We start from the raw sequence: 14,208 nt of genomic DNA on the forward strand, positions 1-14,208 counted from the left end.
GCGTACATTGAAATATTGTTGTATGGTGGTATTATACATTTTGTATTGTATATATGTAGTGGTGTAATGTTATATTATGTACTGTTTTATCTTTTATTTTATGTGTGATGTAAGTACCATAATGTGGTTGGACCCCAGGACGAGTAGCTCCTGCCTTACAAATAAATACAAATAGTAAATAAAACTTAATAGAAGTGCTAGGTGGATAGTAGTATTACAGAGAAACAACAACAAAACTAACAAAAAAATGTAATATGTTTTTCTTATTATTATATATATATATTTTAAACAGGACAAATATGAGGGGGCACGTACCCGTTTGACCCCTATTGGGATGATGCCTCTGGTGTCCTGAGCCAATGAAAAACAACAGGGTGGTAAAGGTTGGGTAGAACTGCACCCGGGTATCGAAGAAGTGGCCCAACTAGCCTGTCTGGCTAAAGAGTGGGAGGGGCTTTCACCTGCAGTGAAAAGGTGTACTCTAACCTGAGCAAGGACAGAGAGGAGCAAACATACTTAGGGCCAGCAGTGACAATTCAGATAGTCAGTGACAGAGGACAGAGAGGGAGAGAGACAGACACCAAGATTGATCAAAGCTCAAGATTTGAAAAGCATCCAGCTTGAAGATGCCAGCTCTGTGGCGCTCCACTTTCGTCCTGGTGATGGTACTGCTTGCCATTAGTAGGCCCAGCCTGGCATCTGAGGCCACAGGAAATGGAACAGAACATACTATCACCACCCTCCCCATCGTTATCTGGAAGTGGGAGGAAATTCATTTCCCATACCTGGTGGCACTCTGGGTCCTGGTCAGCTGGCTCTGCAAACTCGGTGAGTTCCATACATGTACATCAGTGGAAGCTGGTGACTTGAAAAATTAAGGAGGATGGGAGACTCACGGTATATGCTCGGAACACACGGAGACGACAAATGAGGGTATGAGGCATAAGTTGGGGTGTTCAGAGGCTTGACGTCAGTGCAGGACAGGGGTTGAGGTGTTCATAGGCTTCAGTGCAGGACAGGCTCATCATGGATGGATGGTGTTGGAGAAGAGCTCAACTCTTCCACTGAGGGCAGGACAGGATTTGACAGGGAAGACAAAAAAACAATAACACAATACACTACACAGTTACACAAAAGATCTGAGAATGAGTTAGTCCAAGCAAGTAAAATCATTGATGTGTAATAATGTGATTGTGTTTGTGTGTGTGATTGACTCTACATACAGTAATGAGAGAAAATTGATATGGGTACTCACAGTGCTTGGAGAGGAAACATTCAATGTGCCAGTAGATGAGCAGGCACATGAGAAGTGGCATCAGTTCATATCAGGAGAGAGTTGACAATAGTTGACTGGAGGGGACTTAGCTGTAAATACAAATAGCAGATACATTCCATTACAGCTGTGCCATCGTAGGTTTGGGCAACGAGTTTCTCCATGAAGTGAAACTCAGACAAATCAGAATTCACAAAGTCAAACACAGACTGCAAATCTTGCCCAACCAACACATCAAAGTATACAAAAAAACATTCCTGAATAAAGCCCTGATCATCCACATACCTGACAATAACTGACAACTGCAAGCAGACTGGTTGCACCATCCCAGCCTATGAAGGGACCTGTTTTTCCTAATCAGGTGACATGGTTTAAAAAAACTCCTGAAAAAAACTCCTGGCCCTGGGGGGATGAAAATCCTGTCAAACTGCAATAACCTTAAAACTTGTTTATATGAATTATATTTAGACTAGATTAAGAGGGGAATTTCCTCTATCCAGACGCAGAGATAACAACTGATAGCAAATAAAACTCACAGGGCTGAGCTTGCTTAATGCATGTTTGCATCATGCAGGCCTATGCAACTGTAGACCTATCATCACTATTATGTTGGTTGATTAATTCCAGTTAATTATTTTGAATTGAAAACGAATAGGCAGCCTAGCCAAGTTGGAATATAAACCAAATTTGATAACATTCACATTTTCTCCTCACATAAATGGACTATAAATACATAACGTTACCAATTTGTTTAACCTGAGCAGATGGACAGGGTGCATAGGCTGTATGCAGCTGCTATTATTAGTAGCCTACAGTTGATCAGACTGAAAAATCGTCTCGTTTTCATCCCATACAGTATGTCAGATCTCTAATGCAGGGGATCTTAAACATGTTCAGCCTGGGACCCAAATTAGAAATGCTGTGTTTTCCTGGGACCCAAGCTTAGGAAAATATATTCAACTATACATAAATATCGGTACATTTCATTCCCCTTATGCTTTAAACAAATGCAATATAGACAAAAACAAATAACAATTAAATTAAATAGCCATATAAATATCTATTCATGTTTATTTCCCCCCATTAAAACACTCTTACATATCTGTCTAGGTTGGAACTGTTGCTGTTAAAATACAATACATCATTTTCATTCTGAACTGGCATTAACCGATTGATCACATCACACAGATGAATAACAGAACACACACACACACACACACACACACACACACACACACACACACACACACACACACACACACACACACACACACACACACACACACACACACACACACACACACACACACACACACACACACACAGTCCTAATGAGAGCATGTCTATTCTGGGTTCCATTTTCTCCTGTAATTTGAAGAAACTAATTTGAATTGAATAATATTTAAAAAATGCTCAACTATCACTTTTCACTCTCAATCTCTAACCAATAATGTCAAGGACTTACCAAGCTTCTCAACACATAGAACCCCCCATAATGCTCTGCGGCACAACCCCAATACAACACATTCTCTGATCCTAATCTTATGATTGGATGGACAACATGTCAGTTCATACTGCAAAAGCTTTGATTGGTTGGAGGTTGTCCTCCAGAAGTGGTCATAATTACCATGTAGGTCTATGGAAGGGGGTTATGCCTACTAGACTCCTAGGTTTTGTATTGAAGTTAATGTAGCCAGAGGAAAATGGAAGCTAGTTGTCAACCGGCTTCACCATAATGCTAACCAAGAGAGTGCTATTGAAGTTACTATAGACCTTTATTGAAAAATAGTGTGTTTAAATAAATGATTTAATGAAATATTAATATATTTAGTATAGTTTTATCTATAAAGGATAACTTTGTTTAACTATTTTTATTTTTATGAAATTTCATTGAGGAGGACAGTCCTCCCCTTCCTCTTCTGAGGAGCCTCCACTGATTTACATCCCCTTCCCCAGGCTACTCATCTTTATAGTATTTCATCGCACCATAGATTGCCACCCTCTAGTCACGCTCTAAGAGTTTGTTTGCTGACGCTTTACTTTACCCCGAGTCATAAGAACCAACATTAAACTGTCATAATCAATACATAACAGATCTTATAAACCAAGCTGGTGTCAGCTTAAGACAATGACTTTACACTGTCATGACACAGCAAATTAACCGTGTATTAGTGTAAAATTGTTCTTTGCAGATTTGGACGTCAGGTGACCATTTAATTGATGCAGGACTTATTTATGTGTTTCGACAGAAAAGCGACAATGTAATTTGTGCTAATGTATATGCGTATGTACAGATATGAGCTGTGGAGTGTCATCTTTTGAATGTTAACTGTTAAAGGTAATGGAGCATCTACCATGTTTAGGTCTTGTTTGTTGTGGTGACATGGTGGTCAATAGGAATGTGAGTGTACACACCAGACACAATTGAGATGTGACATTGATTACACTTTTTGTGTGTTTGTGTAAATGTGCATACACTGTGCATAGATAGGTACAGTGCCTTCACAAAGTATTCACACCCCTTGAATTTTTACACATTTTGTTATTACAAAGTGGGATTCAAATGGATTTAATTGTATTTTTTTTAAATTATCTACACAAAATACAACAAAAAAGTGGAAGAAAAGTCTAACATGTCAAAATAAATATATACAGTATATATGAAAAATACACTATACTGTATCCTGATAAGATAAGTATTCAACTCCCTGAGTCAATACATGTTGGAATCAACTTTGGCAGCGATTAAAGCTGTGAGTCTTTCTGGGTAAGTCTCTTAGAGCTTTGCAAACCTCTATTGTTCAATAGTTGCACATTATTCTTTAAAAAAATCTTCAAACTCAGTCAATATAGTTGTTGATCATTGCTAGACAGCCATTTTCAAGTCTTGCCACAGATTTTCAAGCCGATTTAAGTCAAAACTAGAGGTGTGCCGAGTACTCGTATTTTTTGTAATTATCCGTCAAGGGAAACATTATTTTCAGCAGCCAGCACGCATCTCTCTTTCACTCAAATATAATCCTTATCTAGTCATTGTTGTTCAATCTACTTGTTTCTTGCCGACTTTGCTGAGGCCATATGGTTGTTTTTGTCTGTCTACTTGGTATTGTTTAGTAGGCCTACTTTGTCATTATAATTATTCCATTGCTGACAACGTCTGTGTTATGTTGTGATCCAAGCCCATGCTTGCTTGCTATTATTATTTATTTGAATGCGCACAGGCATGTTCGCCGAGAGACAAATCATTAGAAAATAAAATGCCAAATGTATATGGTTCATTTTTAATCCACATTTTTATAGGGGTAGATTGTTTATTTTTGTAATACAAACGTTTTGCTCCTCTTAAATGTGAAACAATATATGGGGCAAACAAATTAGCCTACCTTCATCTAAATCTGTGTCTGGAATAAATGCAGGCAGTAGTAGCCAGCCATGCATTAGGCTATTTTTGTGCATTTTTACCTGTCGAGGTCGTTTAACAATGTGTGTGAATGAGTGAAAGAACAACGATGCGCTCTGAGCTGCACTCTTGAGTGATAGCGCTGTAACGCACACTTGAGGTATAGGCTTTACCGGCATTTAAAGCTTTTGGGTTTTCCAATCACGAGTAAATCCGATTACGAGTATCAAGTGTGATAAAATGGATATGATTATGAGTACGAGTATGACGAATCAGTACACCCCTAGTCAAAACTGTAACTAGGACATTCAGGAACATTCAATGTTGTCTTGGTAAGCAACTCCAGTGTATATTTGGCCTTGTGTTTTAGGTTATTGTCCTACTGAAAGGTGAATGTGTCTCCCAGTGCCTGTTGGAAACCAGACTGAACCATGTTTTCCACTAGGAATTTGCCTGTGATTAGCTATATTCTGTTTATTTTCATCATTAAACCTTCCTAGTCATTGCCAATGACAAGCATACCCATAACATGATGCAGCGATCACGCTTGAAAATAAATATGAAGCGTGGTACTCAGTGATTGTTGTGTTGGATTTGCACCAAACATAACAGTTCGTATTCAGGACATAAAGTACATTTCTTGCCACATTTTTTGCAGTTTTACTTAATAACTTATTGCAAACAGGATACATGTTTTGGAATGTATTTATTCTGTACAGGCTTCCTTATTTTCACTCTGTCTATTAGGTTAGTATTGTGGAGTAATTACAATGTTGTTGTTCCATCCTCAGTTTTCTCCTATCACAGCCATTAAAATCTGTAACTGTTTTAAAGTCAACATTGGCCTCATGCTGAAATCCCAGAGTGGTTTCCTTCCTCGCCGGTAACTTAGTTAGGAAGGATGCCTGTATCTTTGTAGTGACTGGGTGTATTGATACACCACCCAAAGTGTAATTAATAACTTCACCGTGCTCAAAGGGATATTCAATGTCTGCTTCTTCTTTGCGAGGCATTGGAAAACCTCCCTGGTCTTTCTGGTTAAATGTGTGTTTGAAATTCACTGCTCAACTGAGAGACCTTAAAATTGTTGTATGTTTGGGGTACAGAGAAGAGATAGTCATTCAAAAATCATGTTAAACACTATTATCGCACACAGAGTGAGTGTGACTTGTTGACAAACTTTTACTCCTGAACGTATTTAGGCTTGCCAAAACAAAAGGGGTTGAATACTTATTTACTCAAGACATTTTAGCTTTTAATTTGTGATTAATTTGTAAACATTTTGAAAAACATAATTCAACTTTGGCATTATGGGGTATTGTGTGTAGGCCAGTGACAAAAAAATCTCAATATAATCCATTTTAAATTTAACACACAAAATGTGGAAAAAGTAAAGGGATGTGAATAGTTTCTGAAGACACTGTACATAAAGATACTGCTATGGCTGTCGTTGGAATGAGACCAAGGTGCAGCGTGGTAAGTGTACATTTTGAATTTATTAAGCGACATGTAAAGTATAGTAGCGCTAAACCAGCAACTAACAAAAACAAGATCCCACAATAGAAAGTGGGAAAAAGGGCTGTCTAAGAAAAATAAAACGGCTCTCTAAGGTCAGGGCATGACAGATACAGTACATGTGGGGAGTGTGTTTGCCATGCATATGATGGAGGAAATGCACAGCATTTAGTATTGCAGGCAGATATAGACTACATATAGATTTACATATGGGCTCTCCTTGCAGATTACCTCAAATTTTGCTGGTCATTAATCCCTTCATTTTACCCTATGCTGACGTCTGTGAAACAGCCCCTCAAAACTTATCCACAGTATTTACACTGGTGACTCTGAGGAGCACTTATTAAACAGCTTCAAGAATACAACACAAGCTAATACTTATTTGACGCAATTAACATTAGCATTGTTTTACAGAACTAATAGAAAAATGTAACTACATAAGCACAGTTGAGTATAACACCTTGAAGGTTATGAAATCAGTACCTTGCGTGTCCGTTGTTATAAAGGAATACACAGAATGCATTATGCTCCATACATAAATACTGTGTGTTACAGTAGAAATGACATAACACGATATACAGAAACATTATTATAATAAGATAATAAGGCACTTACTTTGATAGAAATGCCCACGGTAATTATTAGTAAGGAAAACAACAATGAAGGCAATGCGCCGGGGCTAAAAGTTCTGTCAGGTTCTGTTTTGACTGGAGATGCGCAAATGTCTGCATACTTGACCTGAAGAAACAATGGTAGAGTGCTTAGGCTTCATCAAAGAGAGAAGTTTGTCTGACTCATCTAGCTAATCCTTCCTTGCCTTACATGAGCCTAGAATTCCTCCGCCACAGTGAAATGGGCTACTTTCTATGTGAATTAATGAGGAGGTGGAACGCACCTACCTCACTGTTACAAAATAATGGACAATTGACTAGTTGAAACATTTTCTATAGATAATTAGCAGGCAGCGTGCCTTGGTTTGAGGGCAGCTATGGTTAAATATTCTTTATTTGTCAAAAAGCAGTCAAGCATCGATCATCAAGTGACCAGAATCAGACCCTCAATATTTATTTGAAAGGACCTTCAAGATCACTGTGCACTTTCAACACCCAGTGAAGTTCATCATAAGTTATTTAATCTGTAGTCTAATCAATTGCATGGTTTCCCGAGTCTAAGTGGGATGGCCACACACCATATAATCGAGTGACTCCAAGTTTACTTCGACATGATGGTTTTTCTATCAATATATTTGCACATAAATGCATTTCCACCGCCATTTCTACCATAATTAATTTTACCAGCACAAAAAGATCCCACCATGTCGAAGGAACCAATTATCTGTCAGCATTTATATTTTACTCGCATAAAAAACTGTAGACAGAAATGGGGTTAGTGAATGAATTCTGACATCACATGCATAAGAAAACTCACTCAGGGGGGACTGTTAGAGATATCCATAATATTTATGATTATTTATTTGAATTGCGCGCCCTCCAGTTTCACCGGAAGTTGTCCCACTAGCGGGAAGCCTAGCCCTATTAACTGAGCTTCAGGCTGCCAGAGGCAACACTTAAAACACCTAAGCAAAAGATATAGCCCTGAGTCCTCTGGTGGGATGACAAATCCAGAGGTTACTGTTCAGTTAGTGAAAATGTTCACTTTGAGATAGAAGCCAGCCGGCTTGGTAGGAATTGATCCTGTGGACGAAGTTAAAGAAGGAGTGATGGCATGGAATCTGAAAAAGCATTACCGACTTTAAAAACTTGCGCTAATCCAGACTGAGTGAGTGATGAGAACATTTATAACGGCACATTGCTGGTTAATCATATTCCAGGGACAGAAAAAATTACACTTTCTCAGTCTTCTGAATGGTTGATAATTTGCAAGTTTCACAACCTCACACATTTTAATCCTTTTGCTTTACCTTTTAGTTCCGGCTTTGAGTTTCAACACCTGCCTTTGTGTAAAGCCCAATAATGTTGCCAGGTAGGAACAGATGTCAATGTCAGACTCCCTTGTATCCTGTGGACATTTTGATCCCGTTATTGATGAACAATCAAAAAAGTTTAAGGAGGCCGCAGCCTGTAGGCCTAATCATAAAGCGTCTTAGAGTAGGAATGCTGATCTATGATCAGGTCCTCCCAGTCCATGAGATATGCAGTAGGATCTTTAAGCCACAACAGAGCATATAGTATATCAGCACTCCTACTCTAAGATTCTTTTGATCCAGGGATCAAGAAAGTGTTTTTTGAAATCCCCCACCAAAAGAAATTGACCAGTAATATCAGTAAGAAATATGCTAGTTAGTAGGCTAACTCGGTTGCATAGCAACAATCATCTTAAGATAGTTAAGAAGATCATAAGAAAACTTTGAGAAGTTTTAAGAAAATCATAAATTCTTAAGAAATGTTTGAGGAATTGCACCTAAACTTTCTTATGAACTTATTTTTTTGTTAAAGAAGCTCCTTACGTTTTTGCGTAAGAAGTGTTTTGTGAATCTGTGCCCAGGGCCTGGTTTCGCAAAAGCATTTTCAGGCCAAGTCGATTGTTAGAACCTTCGTAGGAGCATCATTAAATCTCTGAGCTGTTTCCCAAAAACATTGTTTCTAAAGTGTCTCTTGAAAAAGCTTGTTATTTAATGACTGCCTCAGACCACTTGTAGAACAGCTAAGGTTGTCGTTAGATACTTTTGCGCCCTTCCGCGTCACTTTATTCTCAGAAGATTTCCGCTAAACATAAAATCAAGATATTAATCTGTCTTCCTGTGACCACCTATAACTTCAGAACAAATGTGACTACACATACAAAGTTACCAATTTCTTTTCATTGTTACTAACAAACGAAAAATACAAATTTGATTAAATGAAAACCGAGATGACTGTATTAGAAATATAAATACAGTGTAGGCTACACACTGTATCTCTGTTATTTCAATGACCTTACAATCAATTTCATGCTCATTCATTCAGAGTTTAATTGAGCTATTTGTATGTTACTGTCTGTCATTTTTGCTTCAATATATTTCAGTATGTTTAACATGTGCACAATAATGTGCCAAATCTTGATTTTGTGCATTATTATAGGGTAAGCATTATAATAAGCCGCCTCACTATTTGTTGCCATAGGTGATAATATCTTTCTAGGATCTGATCCCTTGTCAGTATTGTGGATTAATTATAATGTTAGGTAAAATATGAAAAGTAGAATGCTGATCCGAGAGTAGTGCTGCCTTTATTTCAATCCACGACGCACTTAGTCAACGTTTTCTCTGCATGATGTTTTGGGAAATGCGTGTTACATATTCGGCCATTGTGGGAAAGATGCATCATTAAAACATTCGTAAGCCTAAGTACAATCGCTATGGGGAAACCGGGCTCAGGTCTGTTTGACTTGGCGCCACCTGAATCTACCAAATTATGAACTTTTGTCTTTCATTCACTCTGCGTATCTCTGAATTTGTCTCTTTTGTCCTTGTCTTGCTCTGTTCACCAACAGTATTCCAGCTGAACCCGTGCCTAACCAGAGTGATCCCGGAGAGCGGCCTCCTCATTTGCATTGGTTGGGTCCTGGGCGGCATCATCTATGGGGCAGACAAGGTGCAGACCTTCAGGCTGCAGCCCTTCACCTTCTTCTTCTACCTGCTGCCCCAGATCGTCCTGGACGCGGGCTACTCCATGCCCAACAAGCTGTTCTTCGGCAACTTGGGCGCCATCCTGGTTTACGCTGTTATTGGCACCTGCTGGAACGCTGCCACTTTGGGACTCGCCCTTTGGGGGTGCTGGTTGGGCGGGGCCATGGGTAAGGCAGGCAACTTATGCGTCCCAAATAGCACCCGATTTCCTATGCTAGTGCACTACTTTTGACCAGAAGACCCTGGTCAATAGCAGTGCACTACATAGGGAATAGGGTGCCATTTGGGACAGGCCCAACCAAAGTCTGAACTGACCACCATAGAGCAGATCAACATAAAAGACAGGTTCTTCTATAGTTTTACGATGACTGAAACTGGCATTTGTGAGGTCTTCAGAGTTAAAGTGTAAGGTAGATCAAAGGTCTGAGATCATAACACCTTTTACCCTGGGCCTCTGTAGGTAATATCGACACTGGTCTCCTGCAGTTGTTGTTGTTTGGGAGTCTGATTGCTGCTGTGGACCCCGTGGCTGTGATTGCCGTGTTTGAGGAGGTCCATGTCAACGAGGTCCTGTACATCCTGGTGTTTGGGGAGTCCCTTCTCAACGACGGCGTCACAGTGGTCAGTCTCACAAACTTGATCATCCTCATTCATCATTATTAGGATGCGTCCCAAATTGCACACTTTTCCCTATATCAGCCATACTCAATAGGTGGTGTCAATACGGACTGTGGGCCTCAAGCTGCAATGTCGTTATTTGGCAGGGCATCAGCAGTTTTACTTTTTTATTGTCAGTCATTGCTTACTTTAGAGAGCTATTTATTACAGTTAATCAACTAGCCCATGTCAACATTTTTAGCTAGGTTTTTCAGACCATTGATTTTGTTGTAATGTTCGAGTTGCTCAGATATCACATGAACATACAAATGAAAAAATGGAAAAATCTATTTAATTGTAGGATATCAGCCATAGTTGATCATTCTTCATGTAAGAAAATTGACATGCAGGCTAATGAAATCATTATGGAGAGCAGACCAAGCTGTAACAGTTTGAACCTGACCTATGGCACAATAGTTGGGCCTGTCATCCCACTGGGCACACCACGTCATTTCAATGTGGACATTTAGGTCATATTTGCTTGAGATGTTGATCAATGAGATTTCAACCATTATTCACCCACTCAAAAAGGCAGACGGAGTTTGTTGAATTCCCAATGTGTTATAACACTTCTTTCAACCATCTAAAAGCACAAGCACATACCAATGGAAAAACAATGTCTTCTTTTGGTTTAGTTGTCATCTAAATATGTTTCAACCAATTTAAATGCACAGAAAAGTTAAAGTGTCTTTATTTATACCACAACTTAATGTGTTATCACTGTGCTTCATCTAGAAACACAATCAAATGACCTGAATTGCAGTTGAGATTACATTCAAAGTAAATAGTGCAAGTAATCAATGCTGTTTGAGATTCTGCGCAGATTATTATAGCAATTGTGAAGAGCTCTAAAAAAGACCTGCATCCTTTTCATGCTACAGTGTATTCAGAAAGTATTCATACCACTTGACTTATTAAAAAAAAAAATGTGTTCCAGTCTGAATTCAAAATGGATTAAATATACACTACCGTTCAAAAGTTTGGGGTCACTTAGAAATGTCCTTGTCCATTAAAATAACATAAAATTAATCAGAAATACAGTGTAGACATTGTTAATGTTGTAAATGAGTGTTGTAGCTGGAGGCCCGGCGTACAGAGGCCCATTTTCAGCAAATATCACTTCTGCGTTCCAATGGCACATTTTGTCTAGCTAATCCAAGTTTATCATTTTAAAAGGCTAATTGATCATTAGAAAACCGTTTTGCAATTATGTTAGCACAGCTGAAAACGGTAGTCCTGATTAAAGAAGCAATAAAACTGGCCTTCTTTAGAGTATCTGGAGCATCAGCATTTGTGGGTTCGATTACAGGCTCAAAATGGCCAGAAACAAAGACCTTTCTTCTGAAACTCGTCAGTCTATTCTTGTTCGGAGAAATGAAGGCTATTCCATGTGATAAATTGCCAAGAATCTGAAGATCTCATACAACGCTGTGTACTACTCCCTTCACGGAACAGCGCAAACTGGCTCTAACTAGAATAGAAAGAGGAGTGGGAGGCCCCGGTGCACAACTGAGCAAGAGGACAAGTACATTAGTGTGTCTAGTTTGAGAAACAGATGCCTCACAAGTCTTCAACTGGCAGCTTCATTAAATAGTACCCGCAAAACACCAGTCTCAACGTCAACAGTGAAGAGGCGACTCCGGGATGCTGGCCTTCTAAGCAGAGCTCCTCTGTCCTGTGTCTGTGTTCTTTTGCCCATCTTAATCTTTTATTTTCATTGGCCAGTCTGAGATATGGCTTTTTCTTTGCAATTTTGCCTAGAAGGACAACCATCTCTGCAGCACTCCACCAATCAGGCCTTTTTGGTGGAGTGCCCAGATGGAAGCCACTTCGCAGTTAAAAGGCACATGACAGCCTGCTTGGAGTTTGCCAAAAGGCACCTAAAGGACTCTCAGACCACGAGAAACAAGATTCTCTGATCTGATGAAACCAAGATTGAACTCTTTGGCCTGAATGCAAAGTGTCACGTCTGGAGGAAACCTGGCACCATGGTGAAGCATGCGGGAGGCAGCATCATACTATGGGGAAGCTTGAAACCCTAGGCATACAGTATATGTATTGTCTATTTTAGTTGGATCCTGGGTTGAAACACACTATATATACAAAAGTATGTGGACACCTCTACAAATTCTGGATTCGGCTGTTTCAGCAATACCCGTTGCTGACAGGTGTATAAAATTGAGCACACAGCCATGCAATCTCCAGTAGACAAACATTGACAGTAGAAAAGCCTTACTGAAGAGCTCAGTGAATTTCAACGTGGCACTGTCATGACGCCACCTTTCCAAATAGTCAGTTCATCAAATTTCTGCCCTACTAGAGCTGCCCCCGTCAACTGGAAGTGATGTTATTGTGATGTGGAAACTTAAATTATATTTAAAAAATGTAGATATGAACACACTAGTAATAGATCATTTGTTGTATCGCTGAGAAAAGGGGACGACACAGTCTTCCAGTCATCCACTGCTCCACACACATGAACTGAAATTTGGCTAACTATTAGAAGTTTAGCAACCATAGCTGTAGATAGATCAACTTTCCAGTAGGAGGTGCTGCCTGGCATGAACTTTTCTGATATTGGATATAATGTTGAAGATACAAGGATTATCTATGTTGAAAATGGGTTACCATAATGACATAATCCTGGGGTAGAAATGTCACCCTCAAATTAACAGTTGTTGACTTTTTACAAATCCAATATATTTTCCACGTAGATTCCACATCACAATTTGTTGACAAATTACATTGAACATTAATTCAACATTTATTGTGCCCAGTGGGATTGTATTTAAGTAAAAGTTTTACCCTCAATTCAATCTTTGCAACGCTGGTTGAAATTAGATCAACCAGTACTGTTTTCATAACTTTTGCAAATCTAAATGTGTTTTATGCTCATATTCCATATCACAATACGTTGATAAATTACATTGAAACAATGCTGATTCAACCTTTTTTTTTTACATTTTGTGCGTAAGGCGCTCTAACCGTATTTGTCCCATGATGCAGCCCAAGGTTGATAAAAAATAATATATATTTCACTCTAAGTGTGTTTAAATCTACGCATGGGTTTTGAAACAGATGAATATGCAGATGCATCTCCATTCTGAACACCTTCTCCATAAGCTACATACTAATGTTGTGCCAAACAAATTCAGTATTTAAAGGGATTTAGATAAATGAACCGAAAAACTCCTTGATCAAATTGGTAGGCCACCCAGTGGGTGTGTTTTCTGGCATTTAATTAAATGTATTCAGTGCTCACAAGGGTGCCACACACACAAACCTTGTTACACACGTGCATAGGGTAAGTCTGAATACGCCCCTTGGTAAGGAATAGGGTGCCATTTGGGACACAGTTAATGTGTATACTACAGTTTTTTGCAAAACACATTGACTTAACTTTTTGTAATGTGTTAAATAAGAAGTCTGTGGACATCCAAGTGTAATGACATTCATCATTGGAAACCTTAACCCGACAAATGAAGTACAAAGGCAATACACAAAACAAGGCATGTTGACTGAACTGCACCGGTCAGTCACATTCTTTGCTCCAGAGAATGCTGTGTGTTTGTAGGCCTATATAACATAAATCATATACAAATAGTCCAAGAATACCATTTTAAATCTAATGGATTATATTACACAATTGATTCAATTAATTGTAACACATTAAATAATATAGTGTTCAATTTATTTGGTTGCTTAACCCCCCCAACTCCTTAGTGACCGGTCATC

The 14,208-nt window shown here is 39.0% G+C and overlaps 1 protein-coding gene across 1 annotated transcript in view; it reads left to right on the forward strand.

The window, feature by feature from the left end:
* The first annotated feature begins 522 nt into the window (after positions 1–522).
* LOC139391754 (sodium/hydrogen exchanger 3-like) overlaps positions 523–14,208 on the forward strand; it is a 77,875-nt gene continuing 64,189 nt past the window's right edge. Inside the window, exons 1-3 of the mRNA XM_071139283.1 lie at positions 523–828; positions 9,681–9,983; positions 10,277–10,437. Of these exons, the coding sequence (XP_070995384.1) occupies positions 627–828; positions 9,681–9,983; positions 10,277–10,437 (666 nt within the window). The 5' untranslated portion in view covers positions 523–626. The remainder of the gene's footprint in view (positions 829–9,680; positions 9,984–10,276; positions 10,438–14,208) is intronic.

The sequence above is a fragment of the Oncorhynchus clarkii genome, chromosome 32, assembly GCF_045791955.1.
Source record: "Oncorhynchus clarkii lewisi isolate Uvic-CL-2024 chromosome 32, UVic_Ocla_1.0, whole genome shotgun sequence".
NCBI lineage: Eukaryota > Metazoa > Chordata > Actinopteri > Salmoniformes > Salmonidae > Oncorhynchus > Oncorhynchus clarkii.